The 20534-nt window shown below is 44.5% G+C and overlaps 1 protein-coding gene across 2 annotated transcripts in view; it reads right to left on the reverse strand.

The window, feature by feature from the left end:
- Positions 1–483: 483 nt before the first annotated feature.
- rnf123 (ring finger protein 123) overlaps positions 484–20534 on the reverse strand; it is a 484329-nt gene continuing 464278 nt past the window's right edge. For both annotated transcript variants that reach the window (XM_084325137.1, XM_084325136.1), the window contains exons 39-40: positions 15773–15858; positions 484–2183 (exon numbers count right to left, since the gene is read on the reverse strand). In XM_084325137.1, coding sequence (XP_084181263.1) covers positions 2087–2183; positions 15773–15858 — 183 coding nt within the window. In that variant the 3' untranslated portion in view covers positions 484–2086. The remainder of the gene's footprint in view (positions 2184–15772; positions 15859–20534) is intronic.

The following is a 20534-nucleotide window of genomic DNA, read 5'->3' on the forward strand; positions in this document are numbered from 1 at the left end:
GTTTGGTAATTCACTGAATTGAGCACAATCTATTGCACATAATTAATCTTGGGAACAGCCATCATATTAAGAGAATGCACCGTAGCACTTTATGGCACCTATCTCTTTTAATCAGTGAATCATTAGTCTTATTGAATTAAAACAGTTTTTACTGAATTAGACTAGGTTTTTTATTGAAATGGATTAGTTTTCTATTGAATCAATTCGTTGTTTTTATTGAATGATTAGTTTTTACTGGATTTTTATTGAATCAGTTTGTGTGTCTGTCATGAGGATCAGTATTTATTTGAGTATTTATTCTAGTTTATCTCAAATGACTGTAACTGAGACCTGAGTACTGTATCTCGTGCTTCCATGTCAATGGAAAAATTACAATAAACATAACTTTGACTTTGGATATGTTCCCTCATTAATGTCTCAAGCGCTTCTACACTGAACTGTCACAAATCAAAACACAACGCTTATTACTAAAGGACATTTTTATTGAGTGCTGAGCTCCATCCAAAATGAATCATCAGGGTCACAAATGAATCTTCAGGGTCACAAATGTCAAATTCATGTGTCAGTTCTAAGCAAATTGTATCTAGGCAGTGCATATGAATTTGAACATTTGCCTAGACTCATTACATCGATACTGTGATTATTGTACAATTTTATTGATTTATTGTCTATTCTATTACACTATATTACTCTGTAAGTGTATGTCAAAGTGTTAGTCAAATGTCCAGTGTTCCTCACTGAAGTTCACATATTACTAATGTGTCCTGTTTCTATGTGTTCTGTTTCTGTGTTGTTTCTATGTGTCCTGTTTCTATGTGTCCTGTTTCTATGTGTTGTTTCTATGTGTTCTGTTTCTATGTGTTCTGTTTCTATGTGTCCTGTTTCTATGTGTTGTTTCTATGTGTCCTGTTTCTATGTGTTGTTTCTATGTGTCCTGTTTCTATGTGTTGTTTCTATGTGTCCTGTTTCTATGTGTTGTTTCTATGTATCCTGTTTCTATGTGTTGTTTCTATGTATCCTGTTTCTATGTGTTGTTTCTATGTGTCCTGTTTCAATGTGTTGTTTCTATGTGTTGTTTCTATGTGTTGTTTCTGTGTCCTGTTTCAATGTGTTGTTTCTATGTGTTGTTTCTATGTGTTGTTTCTATGTGTCCTGTTTCTATGTGTTGTTTCTGTGTGTCCTGTTTCTATGTGTTGTTTCTACGTGTCCTATTTCTATGTGTTGTTTCTATGTGTTATGTTTCTATGTGTCCTGTTTCTATGTGTCCTGTTTCTATGTGTTCTGTTTCTATGTGTTGTTTCAATGTGTTCTGTTTCTATGTGTCCTGTTTCTATGTGTCCTGTTTCTATGTGTTCTGTTTCTATGTGTTGTTTCTATGTGTCCTGTTTCTATGTGTCCTGTTTCAATGTGTTGTTTCTATGTGTTGTTTCTATGTGTTCTGTTTCTATGTGTTGTTTCTATGTGTCCTGTTTCTATGTGTCCTGTTTCAATGTGTTGTTTCTATGTGTTGTTTCTATGTGTTCTGTTTCTATGTGTTGTTTCTATGTGTCCTGTTTCTATGTGTCCTGTTTCTATGCTAGCCAGCATCGTGTCATTCTTAAACCATTTGATACTCTTAATAAAAACCAACGCTAACCCTCAACCTTTGACCCTTGCACCTGGAGTGTTAGAGACTCTGCAACACCTTTTTGATCAAACATGATTATAACGACACGATCACACAGTTAACATGATCTTTATACATACTACATACTACATACTACATACTACATGTTCTGACTTCATGCCTCTAGTCCGGAGGATGTCTGGAAGGTCAGGACTTCCGTCAACTGGTTTTAGTGGCAATTTTTAAGCATTTATTTGAACCAAAATCAAATTCCCATTAATTTAAGACTTGTGACACTCAGATGTACTTGTGTTTCCTTTCCTTAAGATGACGCTTCTTCTCCACCTTGATGACATCATCGATGACATCATCCACTGCCACCGTCCCAGTCCTGATGACATCATCCACTGCCACTGTGTGCGTGTGTGTGTGTGTGTGTGTGTGTGTGTGTGTGTGTGTGTGTGTGTGTGTGTGTGTGTGTTAGCAGGAAGGCTTGATGTAATCCTCTACTCCAGTGATCGTTGCTTTACAGAAAAAACAATCTTTGTTGTTCATCAGATGTTGGTTTATACAGGCTCTGGAGGGGGCGAGAGAGAGAGAGAGAGAGAGAGAGAGAGAGAGAGAGAGAGAGAGAGAGAGAGAGAGACAGACAGACAGACAGACAGACAGACAGACATAGAGAGAGTAGTTTGTTAATACCACTTGCTTTGTAAACATTTCAGGCCTGAGAGTGAGAGAGAGACAACAGAAGAAAGGGGGAATGAGGGAGAGAGAGAGACAACAGAAGAAAGGGGGGATGAGGGAGAGAGATGGAAGAGGAGAGTCAGCTGAAATAGGCTGAAATAAATCAAACGCACCTCGAGGAGAGACCCTCAGATGGACAGCCACACATACACACATACACATTTAATAATTAAGCATTACATCACGCGACAGAGTGTGTTATACGAATTAGATCACGCCTAGGGGTGGTTGTTAGGCCCGAGTCGCAGCCGAGGGTCGTTAGACCCCCCTAGGCGTGATCTAATGAGTATAACACACGACTTCAAGTGATGTAAAAAGTGATGTAAAAAAAAAGAAAAAAAATTTAAGTTAATCGTGAGTTAAAAACAATTGTGGCCTTAATAGAATCGGGCGATAACGCGTTAATACCGCGTTAACTTTGACAGCCTTAAAAAATATAGTGGGGGGGCAGGTAACAGCCTTTTATTTTATTTTTTGCAATATTTATTTTGTTTCACAATGGGTCATGACAAACCAATTACATAATCCAACATATGTGTAACGAACTAACATATTCCAGTTGACTATCTTTTTTGGAGGATTCGTTCAAAGGCTATTCATACTTCCATTTGTCTATCTATGGCGGACTCATTCAGAAAAAGTTATTCGGTTGTGGGAGGGATCTGGGGTCACGTGGAGTGTGTTATACGAAATAACAACGGCTAACTTGACTGTTTCAGCCAATCAGAATCAAGATATTTGCATGCCATTGTATAAACACATATAATACACACTTACACATTTAATACACACATATAATACACACTTACACATTTAATACACACATACAATACACATACACATTTACCCTCTTAAGCCCGGAGCCCTATTTTCTGAAAATCCGCCTAAAATACATACCTAAGTAAATGGAATATTGCTCCATTTCTACAAGTACCATTTGCATATTCTTGGTATCTAGGGACATCTATGGACCTCTGTGAATCTATTCCCAGTGTCTGAAATATTGTGTCTATTACTAGGCTTGCTTAAATTGTGATGAAACAAAGGAGAATATGAATTATGATTTTTCTTTGCATCTTTGACAGTGAATAACACCATGCTAATAATGACCAGACATTAAAAACTGCCACTGATCTCATGATACAGTAGATACAGTACTGAATTCTCCCATCCGGACCAATGCAATTTGAAATATTATTATAGAATATAGAATAGCAGGCTTATAAATTACCTTATTATAGCCAATTCGCACATTTATATATACATTATCTGCCCGAGTTCAATTTGGATTTAGTATCACCAGGCTTGCATAAGAAGAGATAATTAAATCTACTGTAATGTACAGTAAACATTTTATTTTGATCAGGGTGGCACCATTTTGAAACTATTTTCAAATCTAATTGTTGTTACATGCTAAAAATAGGGAAGAGAAACTAACTGTGCTTCAATATATGTCAATTGCGTTACGTTTTGTGGTATATTATCCAGAATAAAAAAGATATTCATAACAAGCCATTTGCTTGCCGGGACCTAGAGGCTTCTGGGTAGGGTGTTTCTGACAGCTGTGGCCTTTCTCTACAAAATGGCAGCAAAAAAAACCTACAATTCCCGACTTCAGATTTCAAAGATGGTGGACAATCGGATCAAACTCAATAGAAAAATATATATCTATAACACTTTAACCTATTGTTAAACTAACGTATTGATGATAATATACATTATAAATGCTGTTGTAGGCGGTCGGGTGGCGTAGCGGAGATTGCGCTCGTCACCAATGCAAGAGGCTGCAGTCTCGACTCCCGGAGTCAGCATTGCCCTGCGGCTTGGGCCGGTCGTCATACTAACTCGTTTGGCTGAGTTAGGGGGAGGGAAGTCGTGGGTGGTAATCTGGCGCTGTGGACAGCAACGCCTACAGGTCAGGTCTGGGCGCCTGCTCAGCGAAAGGCAGGAAATGGTGAAGGCAGCGTGACCTCCCACGCGTTACGCTTCACCAATGAGAGTCCTCGCTGCCAGGTGAAAAAAGAGCCACTGGCTGTCTCCACATGTGTCTGAGGAAGCATGTGGTAGGCTTCAGGGTTCCCTTGTACCGACCAGTAGGATGAACATGCGCACAACAACCAGGTAGGGGAGGGGGGGATTTGGCATAACGACTAAATTGGGATGGGGAGAAAAATAGAAAAATCAGGCGGAGAAAAAGAGGATAAAAAAAAAGAAACTATACTTTTGTCAAACAGTCTGGAGAGATTGATTTATGACATGATGTCATTTTGGGACCGGTACCGGTCCCCGTCGGGCTTAAGAGGTTAATACAAACATGCACATTTAATACACACATACACACATATAATAAACATATACACATTTAATACACACATACACAGATATAATACACCTATCCTCATTTCCAAGATGGAACAAATACACAGAGGGAGTCATTGGATTTATACAGAAGTGCATAGGTTATATCGTTCCCACAAAAACAATCCAGGTGTTCCCCAACCAGAAACCTTGGATTAATAGTTATTTTTCGTATAGCTTTGCGCTCTGCTCTATTGGAACTGTCCCTTTAATCATATGCTATCATGAAAACTTTCAACCACATGCACGCTCCTCACCTGCCTGGCCACGCCCACATCCGCTCACACAAAAGCGGGGCCATGGCCATACTACCAGCTCCTTCCCTACTTTCACCACCGTGAAGTCCGTGTATAGCACCTCTTCAAGTTCAGTGCTCTAAAGTAGTTAGTTTAGTTATAGGAGCTGTGTTGGCATTGTCTTTTGTTTCTCCCTCTCACTAATTTACGGGAGAAAGAAAGGATAATGTCGTCACCACCGGAGAGTCTAGAGGATTATTCTGACCTCCACCGGCGCTTCACATTTGGGCTTCCTCAGGGCGTAGTGGGGCTTGCCTGCTCCACGGTTGTGGCAGGCAGGTGAGCCTCAGAGGCGCCCGGAGGGGAGTGCACATCGCTGGGCAGTTCCCCCGCCAGCGTTGCTCTCCGGCTGTGCAGCTGGATACTATTGCCGCGAGAGGCAGTCGGCTGGCCGACGGTCTCTCTGGGTGGGTGGTGTCTTGCAACGCGGGCTCTCCGCCTCTGTTCGATCACGTCAATTGGCGGTGAGCGGCGGGGGCGGACGGTCTAAACAGATGTGTCAGTTGTGCGGGGTCGGCTGCTCACGCATACGGCCCCGCAGAACAGCCGGCTCCAAGCGAGGATTCCTCCGTTACCTCTCCATCACGTCCGAGATACAGGCCTGGCCGTTAGCTTGTAGCTAGCTGTTAGCCGGTAACGTCCTATGGACAATTGGGATTGCGTGGAGGGGACAGGGGGTTCTTGTTTGATGCCCCATGAAAACAGAGGCTTTGTTTTCCTGGGAGCCCTGATTCCGAGTCTGGGTTCGAGTCCCAAATCTCTGAGGAGGGATGCCCTCTGCCATCCGCACTGGACGTTGGCCCCCGCCTTTCAAAAAGAAAGTGGGTTGTGCTTCCTGGCGCGAGGGGTGCGAGCTTGCGTGTTTTTTAGCCCGAGCTCAAGGCGGCAGCAGCTCGCATAAAACGGGGCTTCGCTGCCGACGCCACTGTATCTCTGGCAACGCCGTCCTGTGAGGGAGGCGGGTGTTGTCTGCCCTTTTTTTCCTTTGGGCTAAAGAAGAGGCAGTCGGCTGTCTGAAGTGATCAGGCCTGCATCGCTATTCCTCACATTACACAGCTTCAGTAGTAGCCGGTAGCTAACAGTGGGCCTGTGAGAGCTAGCCGTTAGCTTGCTGCTGCGTTAGCCGGTAGCTATGGGTGGGCCGGTAAGAGCTAGCCATTAGCCGGTAGCTGGTCGTTGGTCGGAGCCAACGGTGGGCCTGTGAAGGCTAGTCGTTAGCTTGGTGCTAACCGTCAGCCTGGAGTTAGCCGTTAGCTTGTTGCTAACCGTTGCCGTTAGCCGTGGGGAGGTAGCGGGCCCTGAACACTCTGACTCAGCGTCATCTCTGGCAGAAGATGTCGTCAGCCTGCACCATGGCGGCCGCAGGATGTGGGCGAAACGCCGGAGCGGGACTCCAGCCGTCGCCACTTCTGGCCCCACCAGCAAGAGGCCTCGTCAACGAGGTGGACTAGCCATTGTTGCGGCCATTCGTCCTGCGTCCGGGGGTCAGGTAGGACACATTATAATAATAATAATTCATTTATTTTGTATAGCGCTTTTCAAAGACCCAAAGTCGCTGACAATAGGCAAAAAAAGAAACAAAGAAAACAAAGAAACAGAGAACCACAGGGAAACGGAGGACAATAAGAATACACAGGAACATAAAACCACGAGTAACGGATAACAAATACGGGAGTGAGTAGGGGAGAGAGTCGGGAGGAGAGTAAGGGAAAACCAAGGGGGGTGGGGGGGGGGCAGGAGAGGAGAGAACGTGGGGCAGGGGGAAATGGTGGCGAGTTGGAGGAGGGTGGTTATGGGTAAGGAAGGTAGAAAGCTTGGGAGAACAGGTACGTTTTGAGTCTGGATTTGAAGGTGGAGAGTGAGGGACTGTCTCTGATGGTCTGAGGGAGGGAGTTTCAGAGTCGGGGTGCAGCTCGTGAGAATGCCCGGTCACCAAAACTTTTTAGTTTGGATGACGGGACAGTGAGGGAAAGAGTGGAAGAGGACCGGAGGGAACGGGTGGGGCGGTAGGGGAGAAGGAGGTCAGTCAGGTAGGGGGGGGCCAGGCTATGGAGGGCTTTGAAGGTGAGGAGTAGTGTTTTGAAGTTAATGCGTTCCTTGATCGGGAGCCAGTGGAGGACAGGAGTGATGTGTTCGCGGGACCGGGTGTTAGTGAGGAGGCGGGCGGCTGAGTTTTGGACCATCTGCAGTTTATGGAGGGAGCGGGAGGTGATGCCAGTGAGGAGGGAGTTACAGTAGTCCAGGCGGGAGGAGATGAAGGCGTGTATGAGGGATTCAGCAGCAGGGGGGAGAGGCAGTGACGGATTTTGGCAATGTTGCAGAGGTGAAAATATGAAGTTTTGACAATGGAGCGGACATGGGGGTCAAATGAGAGGGTGGGGTCGAGGTTGACACAGAGGTTGCGGACTAGGGGGGAGGGGGTGATAGTGGAGTCATTGATGGTGAGTGTGATGGGTCCGGATCTGGTGAGGGTGGTGTTGGTGCCGATGATGAAAAGTTCTGTCTTGTCGCTATTTAATTTGAGGAGGTTATGAGTCATCCAGGTTTGTAGTTCAGTGATGCAGGATTCAATGTGACTGAGGGGAGGGCTGTGGGGGGATTGTGTGGTGATGTCAATTTGGGTGTCATCAGCATAGCAGTGGAAGTTGAGGTTGTATTTGCGAATGATGTGACCGAGGGGGAGAATGTAGCAGATGAAGAGCAGGAGGCCTAGGACTGAGCCTTGGGGGACCCCCTGTGTGACTGGGGAGGGGGAAGAGGTGTGGCCGGAGAGGGAGATAAATTGATGTCTGTCAGTGAGATAGGAAGAAAACCAGTCAAGTGCTGTGCCCTCAACACCCAGTTGGTGCAGCCTTTGGAGGAGGATGGAGTGACCCACTGTGTCAAAGAAGGCTGCACTAAGTTCTAGTAGGATCAGGATGTTGAGGGCACCAGCATCAGCGGAGATGAGGAGGTCGTTGATTACTTTGACCAGTGCAGTTTCAGTGCTGTGAGCAGGGCGGAAGCCAGACTGAAGGGGTTCGTAGAGGGTGTTGGACTGGAGATGGGAGTGGAGTTGGGAGGCAGCAATGCGTTCAAGTGTTTTGGAGAAGAAAGGGAGATTGGATATGGGGCTGTAGTTGGAGAGGTTGGATGGGTCGAGGGTGGGTTTTTTGAGGACAGGGGTGACAGTGGCGAGTTTATAGGGGGAGGGGACGTGGCCTAGGGATAGTGACTGGTTGAAGAGGGCGGTGAGGTGGGGGATGAGAGCAGGGAGGCAGGCCTTGGTGAGAGTAGTGGGGAGGGGGTCAAGGGAGCAGGTAGTGGACTTGGAGGTGGTCATGAGGTCCGTGATGAAGGAGGAGTCGACTGGGGTGAAGGCAGTAAAAGGGGTGGGAGGGATGGAGTCAGGTGGGGGAAAAATTATAGTGGGGGGGGGGGGCGAGGGTGGGCGAGTTGGCGACACGGGCGGTCAGTGAGCTGTTGATTTGAGATATTTTGTTATTGAAGGAGAGGAGAAACAAGTTGCAGAGGTCAGGGGAGGAGAGTGAGTTATTGTCCGGGGGTTGTAGGAGTTTCTTGACAGTGGAGAAGAGGGTCCGGGGGTTGCGGTTGCTGCTGTTGATGATGGTGGAGTAGTGGGCGGATTTGGCAGCTTGAAGTGCGTCACGGTAGGAGGAGACGTGCTGTTTGTGGAGGTCGGCGTGGATGGTGAGATGTTTTTTTTTATAGAGGCGTTCAAGTTGGCGGCCGGTCTGCTTCATGGAGCGGAGTTCCAGAGTGTACCAGGGGGAGGAGGGGGTGAATGAGACAGTGATGGTTTTCAGGGGTGCCAGTGAGTCGAGGGAGTCAGAGAGAGTGGAATTGAGCAGGAGGGCATAGTCATCGGGGTTAGAGGGGGCGGAGTCAGGGGGAAAGGCAGAGGATATGGACTGGGACAGGGTGAGAGGGTCAATGGATTTTATGTTTCGGAAAGAGATGGTGCATTTGTTGGAGTGGTGGGGTGGGGGAAGGGGAGCAGAGAAAAGGATGCAGTAGTGGTCAGAGAGTGGGAATGGGATAGGGTGAGGATTTTATATGGGTAGGGAGGCAGAGCAGACAAGGTCAAGTGTGTGGCCTTTGTTGTGGGTGGGGAAGTTGATGTGTTGGGTGAGGCTAAAACAGTCAAGGAGGGAGAGGAAGTCAGGTTTGAGTTAGGTTGGTCAACATGGATGTTGAGGTCACCGGTGAGTAGGAGGCGGGTGGAGAGAGTGGAGGCTATAGTCAGGAGATCGGAAAGTTCAGTTAGGAAAGAGGGGTGAGGCTTTGGAGGGCGGTAGAGAAGTAGTGCAGTGATAGAGTTGGGGAGGGAGAAGGCGAGGTATTCAAAGGATAGCATGGGAGGGAGGTTTAGGTGCAGTTCAGTGATGGATAGGGAGTGTTTGTGGAAAGACTCCCCCCCCCCCCCTCGGCCAGAGAGGCGGGGCTTGGCGATGTAGCTGTAGTTTGAGGGGGTAGCTTGGTTGAGGGAGTAGAAGCAGGGCTCTACGCTAACCTTTTTGTGCTCCTAAATGAAAAAATTTAGGAGCACACAAAGAAATTTAGGAGCACACAAAAATATTTAGGAGCACAGTGAAAATGTTTCAAGTAACGGAGTTTTTTTTCTTTTTCAAAAATAAATGTATATTTGTACTGTGCGTGCATGTGCAAACGGGAACGGGACGCGTCTATTCGGATCCTAACGCATGTATGCTTCCGCGTTCGCGTTTTGTGCTCTGATTGGCCACTGACGTTTCTGGTCGCGCCAATCGTTCTTTCGCCGGTTAAGCTTAGGCACTCTTTCGAAGTCTTAGAGCAGGGCGATAGAACGCCAGCCCTGATTCCAAACTCTAACCTTAACCAACTTCGAAAGAGTCGCCTAAGCTTAACCAGTGATAAACTAGGCGTTAGGTAGTTTGCTGCTGGTCGAGGCGGAAATGGGCGCGTCGCGCGATTGAGCGCACATGTCACATGACCAGAAACGTCAGTGGCCAATCAGATCACACCAGAAACGGCAGTGGCCAATCAGATTCGCAAAACGTGAACGCGGAAGCATACATGCGTTAGGATCCGAATAGACGCGAACGGGACACACATCTGTGCAATAGCACATACCACCAAAGTCACTGGCCCACAGTGCGCGTGTGTGTGTGTATCTGCATGTGCAAACGGGAATGGGACACAGACATTTGAACTATTAAGTGATTAATGCCTACTGTGGCAAAGTTGTAGCCAACAACTAGGCCTAATAAAAAAGGCAGTGACATTAAACAAAAAGGAGACACTGGCATTACCACCAGGGCCATCAGTAGAGGGGACTGTAAGGTGCCTTTTCGGTATACTACCTTTGCTAAAACTGTGTTCTCTGTTAAAGGTGGTAACTACTGGAATAGCCTACCAGTTGTGATTAGAGAGTGCCCCACATACTCCATGTTCAAGACTCATCTTAAGGCAAACCAGAACTGTGATAATTTTTAATCTGATTTAGTTTATGTAACTTGTTTCTTGTTTTTATTTTATCATTGATTGTCACAATGCTTTTACCCTAAGCAGGCTATTTATTTATTGAAAGAGTTTAGCTGTCTCCTGGTGTTAGCTCTTGCTACAACCCTGCATGTTTACATTTTGTATTTTGTACTTGATGTTCATTAACATGTGCTGTCCCTATCAAATAAACTATCAAACTACTGCTACAAAAGTAACAGTCACTTAACTTTAGCTGTTGCCCCTTTTATGCATACAATGCCTATGTTTTGGCTAGTGTTGCTCTTCTAGAAAAATAATCCTTTCAGGGTTGCCTATTGAAATACTATACACCTCCAGTACAGAAACATTGTTTATGAGTTTGCGTGTCAGGTAGACCATTGATTGACAGTCGATTCTGCCAATTACGTCACACCGCTTGCACTCCGGCGCTGCAGCTGAACCCTATTGCCCACCTCTGCTGTTGATAATGCTAGCCAAGTTAGCACACACACAGATACACACGCACAGTGGGCCAGTGACTTTGGTGTAGGGGTGTAACAATTAGGGATGTCCCGATCCGATCACGTGATTTTCCGAAGATCGGGATCGGCAAAAAAAATCAAAAAAAATCGTGATTTTTTTTTAAATCATTTCTTTTTATTCAACAAACATGACCATGTTCACGTCTTAAACTCATACTGAGGCCTTAGTTTTGGTTTTAAATTGCATATCATCATTCATTTATTTATTGTCACACAGAGCAGAAGAATTTTGCCAAAACAAACCAATAGTATCCAGCTGCAGAACGGCAGACCAGCCACACTTTCAGACCCAAACGCATTTCCTTTGATTTAATTATACATCAAATGATTTATGTCAAGGATTGCAATGCCTCGCTTGAATGAAGTTAACTTTTCACCTGGATAACGTCAACATTCAGGGTGAATGTAATGTGAGAAATTGGGATAAAAAAAATTAAATAATAATAATAATACTTTTTTTTTTTTTAATATTCTTTTTTGGATCGGATCGGGAAAGATCGGTATCGATAGATACTCAAAATCACATGATCGGGATCGGATCGGGAGCAAAAAATGTGATCGGGACATCCCTAATAACAATGCATCGATCCTAAGGGGAAAATTCAACTGCATCGATTTGAAAATGTTAGAATCGATTATAATCGCAACATGTGTACACAGTGTTGCTATTCTCATGTCCATTACAGCCAACACAACGACATTCGCTACTGCATCAACGTTATGATTAACAAAGCAAGGCGTTCGTTTTGTTGCATTAACGTTATATTACTATTGCTATCGATAAATCTAGGTGTTCAAAAATCTATTGCTATTGGTAAGACTAGAATAAGTTACTGTCTCGAGAAAGTCTCGCATATCGCAATGGCGGACTTTCAGGAAGTAAAAAAGCAAATGAGAGTGTCCGATTGGTAATTTCCTTTATTTCCCTTGAAACCAGTCACGTCACTCTACTGTGATTGGACCGTTGGCTTGAGTGCAATGTGGGACTTGTAGTTTTTTAACGATTTATCAGCGGAGAAAAAAAAAGCACGACTGAGGCTGTAATCTTCACTCGCACACCGTGCAAGTAATTGATTTTTCCGGTTCGCACACATATTTCTAGGGGCATATGCGAGCAATATGGTCGCACTGTAGAGCCCCGAGTAGAAGTCCAAGGGCTGTTGCCAGGTTTCAGTGAGGAGGAGTAGGTCAAGGTTGTTGTCCAGTAGTAGATCGGAGATCAGGGGTGATTTATTTGAGAGAGAGCGAGTGTTCAGGAGTGCAAGGGAGATGGATGGGGGAGCAGGGAGGAAGTAAAATGGGGGGAGTGATAATCCAAGGGAAAAACGGTAGGAGAAGCAGGAGTCCGAGTTGGGTGTAGGATAGGGGCAGGAGTGGGTTAAAAATTGGTAGTAGCTGGAGGGCGGAGAGTTGGAGTAGCGTCGTGAGAGGATCACTCCGGAGCTGCAGCTGGACACTGGGAGAGAGTGTGTTGTTGTTTTGATGAGGCGTGTAGTAGCCGGCTCCAGACCAAGCCCGCATAGCAGGCCAGCCTGACCGCGCCATGCCAACAGCCAAGACCAACAGGAGAGTGAGGGCAGTAGTGTAATATCGCCGACACTCACCCGTGGAGACGGAAACCCGCAGACCAGCGCGAGGGAGTGGTGACGCCCTCGCGGGAAAGGGGTAGTAGCACAGCACAGCCAGGCAGGCAGTACCAGCGGCAGGTAGCTGGTTAGCCGACAACAGACAGCCAGGAGCAGAGGGAGGAACACACACAGGACCGGAGGACAGGTAACGTTAAGTCGAGGAGAAAAATGTGTAGATCCAGGAGTTTATTTTCCAGTGGCGGGGTTTGTAATCCAGTTTGAAATCCAGTGAGGAGAACGGTGGTAGTGTAGTCGGCAGGTCCACAGTAGGGGGGGGAAAAGTGGGGACGTTAAATGTTTGTACACAGCGGGCGCAGGGAAAACGGACGGGGAAAACAAGCAACGTAGACTGTAGAAAAGAAAAAGAATACAAGAAATGGACGTGGGAAAAACGGGTAGCAGGGCTGGAATAAAGTTCACAGATACGGACAGAAGCGGCAGTCACAACGGAGACGCCAGCAGTGCTCTGAATCCGTAGAAAACAGCTGGGTGACGCAGGACAAACAATTGCGACTGCTCTCTCGAGCAGCCTGACTACTGTCCAAGTTGTTACTGCTATGCCCCACTCTCCCTCCCCCCCAAAATGTTTTTGGTTAATAACACAAAGGGTCCCTCCTAGGGGGGAATGTTGTTGTTTAACAAAACGTGTTTACTTCACTGTATTTTGGGGGATACAACGTGTGCTGTATGAACCCACAGCTACAAATGCTGGGGGCGCCTTCTTGCTTGGAGTTCTCTGAAATATGCTTGGTTGCTGTTGTATAACTTGCAAGGCTGTGTTCTAGCACTTAGCCGCGGCTTATGTTCTTTCTCTACCTAAGCCGGTGTTTTTCTTACATGGTAAGAGTGAACTTGACGGCTTCATTGTATGATGAGGGTTGTGTGTGTTTCATGAAACGTAGCATTTGAGTCCGCAACTGGTGTGCTATTGTTAGCTTATACGTATGCATGTGAACTAAGGACTTTTGGTCCCTCTCTTCAGTCTGTTACTTTTTTTCTTTGCTTAAAGGTAAAGGTAAAAAATAGCAGGTGGCAAGTTTTTTCGCACATAGCCAGAGCCATGGACAAAGCCAGTTTTTTTTACACAAACAAGGTTATCGGCTGAGGTAAAGCTTTTACTCTACAGGTAAGTATGTGCTTTCATGTAGCGCGCTATGCAACTGGTGTCACGGCTCTGCCTTTTTATGGCGTCGTATCAGGGGTGAGGTGTTGAGGGGGTTGGACAGAATACCCCCCCCCCCCCCGGATATAGTTATATCCTTTACGAAACTGATTGGCCGGGAGGTTGTGCCTTTCTACCTATCAGTTTCCCTGACGAGGGTGTTCCCTCTCTCGTCACGGGGAGGGGGGGGGGGGGGGGGGTTCCCTGTTTCCTACACCAAATTAGGATAGGTGGGACATGGGATTCCCCCGGCCATTTGAAGACGTCACAGGCGCGTTTTGTTATTGGCCAAGAGACATGTCCGTGAGTTACAGGGCCTGTGCTACAGGCCGCTGTCATTGTAAAGGAGGGGATGCAATGCAGTCGAGACTATTGGTTCTTCTGCTCTGCTCCCTACCAGTAGTGTATATTGGGCCGTTTTGAGTTTTCAGAGCCTCCTCAGAGAGTTTCAGATTCTCCTCCTCAGGGAGTTTCAGAGCCTCCTCCTCAGGGAGTTTCATAGCCTCCTCAGAGAGTTTCAGAGCCTCCTCCTCAGAGAGTTTCATAGCCTCCTCAGAGAGTTTCAGAGCCTCCTCCTCAGAGAGTTTCAGAGCCTCCTCAGAGTTTCAGAGCCTCCTCCTCAGAGAGTTTCAGAGCCTCCCTCTCAGTGAGAGAGCCTCCTCAGATGAGCCTTCTCCTCAGAGAGTCTTAGTCTACTTAGTCCAATTGTTACATGAACCTTTTTCAATTGTTTTACTCACGTTGAGGTCTCTCTGGGAAAACCGCTGTCTTCCCCTCTTACATAAAGAGCAGAATTGATGCAGTTGTTATTCCCAGGCTCGTCGTATGAGAGCCTGTGTCTGTGTCTCTAGTACCGGCTTCCTGCTGCTCGTCCCAGACAGCAAGGGGAAACATTGTGGGGCTCTTTCTTGTTAGAAATTCGCTGTCACTGTTCTCAGGTTCTTTACGAGCATACACGCTGTTTCATAAATCAGCGTTTGGTCTTACGAGACCGATCAGCGCTGGCCCAGGGTGTTTTTCAATGATTGAATCCGCTTTTTGGGACCGGCACGCCTTGGTTGCCCAACATCATAAAAACTGTTAGTATGAGCTGGTAGTATGGCCATGGCCCCGCTTATGTGTGAGCGGATGTGGGCGTGGCCAGGCAGGTGAGGAGCGTGCATGTGGTTGAACGTTTTCATGATAGCATATGATTAAAGGGACAGTTCCAATAGAGCAGAGTGCTCGCTATACTCATATAACTAGGGTTATAGGATAACCTTCGTTCTGTGTTCCCCAACCAGAAACCTTGGTACTCTACACATATCACATAAACACATACTCCACACATGTACACTATATCAAATATACACATACTCTACACATGTACACTATATCAAATATACACATACTCTACACATGTACACTATATCAAATATACACATACTCTACACATGTACACTATATCAAATATACACATACTCTACACATGTACACTATATCAAATATACACATACTCTACACATGTACACTATATCAAATATACACGTACTCCACACATGTACACTATATCAAATATACACATACTCTACACATGTACACTATATCAAATATACACGTACTCCACACATGTACACTATATCAAATATACACATACTCTACACATGTACACTATATCAAATATACACATACTCTACACATGTACACTATATCAAATATACACATACTCTACACATGTACACTATATCAAATATACACATACTCTACACATGTACACTATATCAAATATACACATACTCTACACATGTACACTATATCAAATATACACGTACTCCACACATGTACACTATATCAAATATACACATACTCTACACATGTACACTATATCAAATACACACTCTACACAAATACCTATATCACATAAACACACTTTACACAAGTCCACTATATCTAATACACACACACACTCTACACACATACACAGGTGTACTCACTTGCAGGACTTGTGTGAGCAGGGCTTGAAGACGGCAGAGATGGGGTGGGCGTAGCAGATAGGACACAGATCCTCCTCACTGGTGGGCTGCAGATAAAGTACATATGGAATATATCATAACACCTCTATATAACCTGCTGTATATCATAACACCTCTATATAACCTGCTGTATATCATAACACCTCTATATAACCTGCTGTATATCATAACACCTCTATATAACCTGCTGTATATCATAACACCTCTATATAACACCTCTATATAACCTGTATATCACCAAACACCTCTATGATTACTATACTATAATATACTACTATATACGGTACTAATACTACAATATATATAGATTAGTGCTGTCAATCGTAAAATATTTAATCTGATTAATCGCACGATTGTCCATAGTTAACTCGCGATTAATCGCAAATTAATCGTATTATATAAAAAAAGGTTTTATCTACCTTAACGGATCTTTTTCAAGTTCCAAGTTTTAATACTCTTATCAACATGCGAGTCAACAAATGCTTGCTTTAAGCAGCCATTTAACACAAAAGGATGACCCTCATGCATTGCAAATTTGCATCAAATTCAAAACCGAGTGATGCACAAAATAACCTAAATGAAAATAATTATTTAAAACAATGAATAAAGTGCGCATGAAATAATAGGGGAAAGAAAACGTTAGGAACTTGTTACATTCACACACACAAGGGCTGAGTAATCACACACCCCCCCTCTCTCTCTCACACACACACTCTCCCATTATATATAATTATATATATATATAACCCTGTCAAATAAAGGTTGTATGCTGTATATCACCAAACACCTCTATGATTACTATACTATAATATATACTACTATATACTAATACTGTAATAACTACCTGGATTATATTGTTATTTTTCTCACATAAAGTATACAAATAATTAACACTATGATCGCCGGGGACGAGTTAAGACGTCATTCCTAGCCATGCTCATTCTGCCGAAGACGCCGTAACTCGTCTTTGATGTCAATATTTAAAAAATCGGTAATCGAAATCATATTTCCCCTCCGGAGCCCTGAGACACACTGCAAAGCTCCACTCAACTCTCTAGCAGTTCAAGAGCGCCATCTGGTGGCCGATCGGCAGATCGCCAACCGGAAATGAGCCTTTGAACCGGTAGTGCTCATCCATATGTGGTCCGGGCACTCACTATCGTTAGAGAGACTCTGTCTTGACACAGTGAACATCGATCGGTGCAAATAACTCGAAAAAACAACATGATTTGGACGTATATACTATTATACAACCTGGAAATGGATCGGGCATTTCTCCATCCCATAATAGAAAAAATTCTGTTCCACGCTCATCTGCCAGCGGCGCGAGGAAGCCACGGTAAGATTCAGAGTTATATTCTAACGTGTTCCATATAAACTGCTATGATGAACATATGACCCACTCTGGATGAATCATCTAACGCTGCCCACGGAATTATAAACGATCCCCCGCCCATCCGGTCATCATCAGATGACACGTAGTAACTTCTAGAACCACGTCCAGTTGACATTTTTTATCTCGCACAGATTCCTACCAAACTGTATTTGATCATCAATATAATGCATTTAGGGCTATAAATCACGTTCTGAAGAAAGCTGCAGAAAACGATAAAAACATACTTATACTTTAGACCATATTTTAGTATGAATATGTGAATGAAAAAGTTTAACGTTGCTACACCCTGAACAATACATATAGGACATTGAATGGGCCATAATAATGGCAATTTAGCAATAGAATTTAAAAAGTTATAGCCCTGCAAAGAAGGGGAACTTCTCCATAGACAAATAGAGATGGCGAGGGATGGTAAATTATGAATTTAACCCATGGCGATCAAAGTGTTAAGAAAACATAAAATCACTATATTGTGATTTTTTTGTGATGTTGGCAACTGCTTTGGCATTATATAATTTTTGACAGTTATACCAATAAAGGACCGGAGAGAGACAGACAGAAAGAGAGACAGACAGAGAGACAGACAGACAGACAGAAAGAGAGACAGACAGACAGACAGACAGAAAGAGAGACAGACAGACAGACAGAACGAGAGACAGACAGATAGAAAGAGAGAGACAGACAGACAGAGAGAGAGACAGACAGACAGACAGACAGACAGAAAGAGAGAGATAATTGAGTTCTCAGAGCTGATTTCATGGCCAGTAGAGATGAAAGCTGTCATTTACAAGAAGTTCTTCTTCCCTGCCTTAAGCCTGGTCTCACACACACACGCACACACGCACGCGGTCTAGAGCAGTGGTTCCCAAAGTGGGGGTCGCGACCCCTAGGGAGGTCGCGAGCCGCCGTGCGGGGGGTCGCCTGATAATTTTTTTTAAATCAAATATTTCCAAAAAATAAAAAAATAAGAAAAATGTATTCTTTTTTATGCAGTCAGGCCACTGAACTTAGAAACAGGCCAGGCCAGTGTTTCTAGTTGCAGCGGCGCAATAGTTAGATAACCTAGGTGGGGAACAACCAGGAGATCACTGCAACTCACACAAGTTGGAGAACTATCTCTCTCTCTCTCTTGCTCACACACACACACAAAGGGAGCCGCATGTGATTGGTGGAGGCGGGACCCTTACAAAAAACAAAAAATCCATCAAAATATTTTTTATACCTCCTATAATAGTGGGGGTTGCGGCTCTCTGACACCGTTATTTCGGGGGTCGCGGCCTGAAAACTTTGGGAACCCCTGGTCTAGAGGATTCATAAGGACTCTGTCAATGTGGTCTAGACTGATTCATAATGATTCTGTGAAGGTGGTCTAGAGCAGGGGTAGGCAACCCTAGGCACGCGTGCCTGCATAAGCACGCGGGGGCATTTTCATAGGCACAGGGGGCAGCATAAAAATTTAAAAAGATTATACTTTTTTTTTTGCTTTGAAATATTATAGTGAAATATTTTGCACTGTTGTCGCATTTATCTTGTTGAAATCCTCCCACAGGTTCTTTTTACTACCACATATTTAATTGAGGCCCTTTATTTGTTTATTATTTCAATTTAGCTGGAAATACATTGCTACATCATTCAGTAACATTTGCAGAGCCTTATAACAAAAACATTATTACGGTCACCATTGTGACCAGTGGGATTAATCAACACATTTTATTATTTATTTTTCTATTTCATTGAACATTGCACATGTTAAAAGCCTTTTTTTTTAACTCAAAATGTGAGTATTACCAAGTCAACTTGTGTTCTTAAAACAATGACAATAAACATAGTTTTATTAGGTTGAAATAATGTGGTTGTGTACTTATTTGTCTGTTAACTTATTATGGATTGAAAACTGAAAACCTTAATGCACAGTAACTGAACTCAATATTTTTAAGTTCTGGTAACTTATTATTATAAAAAAATTTACAGTGTAGTCTTGCGATCAATCAAAACTTATTTAAACGATATACCTCACATTCACCCTCCATTCACATCCTGGTGTTCTCCTGGTGTTCTCCATTAGGCCTGTAGGTGGAGCTATGACAGCACACGTACAGTACACACACCGATGGTGTGTGATGTGTCCAAAAATGAATGGGCAAATGTGAGTGAAATGGTCGCACTGTATGCAGCTGTTTGTCTGCATTGCATTCCCCCCCCCCCCCCCCCCCAACTCAGATTTAGGGTTGATACAACCATCATAATAATATTGTTAATAATAACAATAACAATAATGATGTAATAATGTAAAACTATCATTAAAAATACCTAATTATCAGGCGGTTAGGTGGCGTAGCGGAGATTGCGTTCGTCACCAACCCCGGAGCTGTGAGCTGGATTCGCCTGTTCGAATCCAGCTCACAGCTCCGGGGTTGTCACCAGCTTGGCTGGCCGTTCACACTAATACAATTGGCTGTATTAGAGGGTGGGAGAAGCTGGCAGGGTGGGTCCGGGTCGTTGTAAACAGCGACTCCTACAGTTCGGTCGGGGCGCCTGCTAAGCGCGGATAGGACCTGAGTGGGATAGTGTGATCCTTCCACACGCTACGCCCTCTCAGGGAGGATCCGCGCTGCCAGGTGAAAAGAAGCGGTGATTGGCTGGACGTGTGTCGGAGGAAGCACGTGATAGCCTCCACTCTCCCAGATGATCTGACTGTGGGGGGTAAGTGCGCAGCGACCAGGAAGGGGATTGGGAATTGGCATACGACTAACATTGGGATGGGAGAAAATCGGAGGAAAATGGAGGAAAAAATAAAAATAAAACTAATTATGAGAAAAAAAATGACGATGCATGGAATATTGTTGAGGCACACTAGTTACAACTATATTTCAAACAGGCACTCCATGTCAAAAAGGTTGCTGACCCCTGGTCTAGAGGATTCATAAGGATTCTGTCAATGTGGTCTAGAGGATTCATGAGGACTCTGTGAAGGTGGTCTAGAGAGGATTCATGAGGATTCTAACGACGTTAGTGTTACTGTCATGACAACGCTGGCAGCAAACGGCTAATGCACGCGCGCTGCGTCATGGGAAACGTATGTCCTTCAAAATAAAAGCGCAGCATCAGAAATGTACAAATAAAATAAAAAACACTCAAAAGGGCCCCGCAGCCCACTTTTGGGTCGCGACCCACCAGTTAAGAACCACTGACCTAGACCATAACCTAGTCCTAGACCATAACCTAGACCAGTGGTTCCCAAACTGTGGTCTGCGAGGGTATTGCAGGTGGTCTGTGGAAAAAAAGCTAAATAAAATAGAAAATAATAGAAAATGTATATAATATAAT

This window comes from Notolepis coatsorum (genome assembly GCF_963971535.1).
Source record: "Notolepis coatsorum genome assembly, chromosome: 11".
NCBI classification, from domain to species: Eukaryota; Metazoa; Chordata; class Actinopteri; order Aulopiformes; family Paralepididae; genus Notolepis; species Notolepis coatsorum.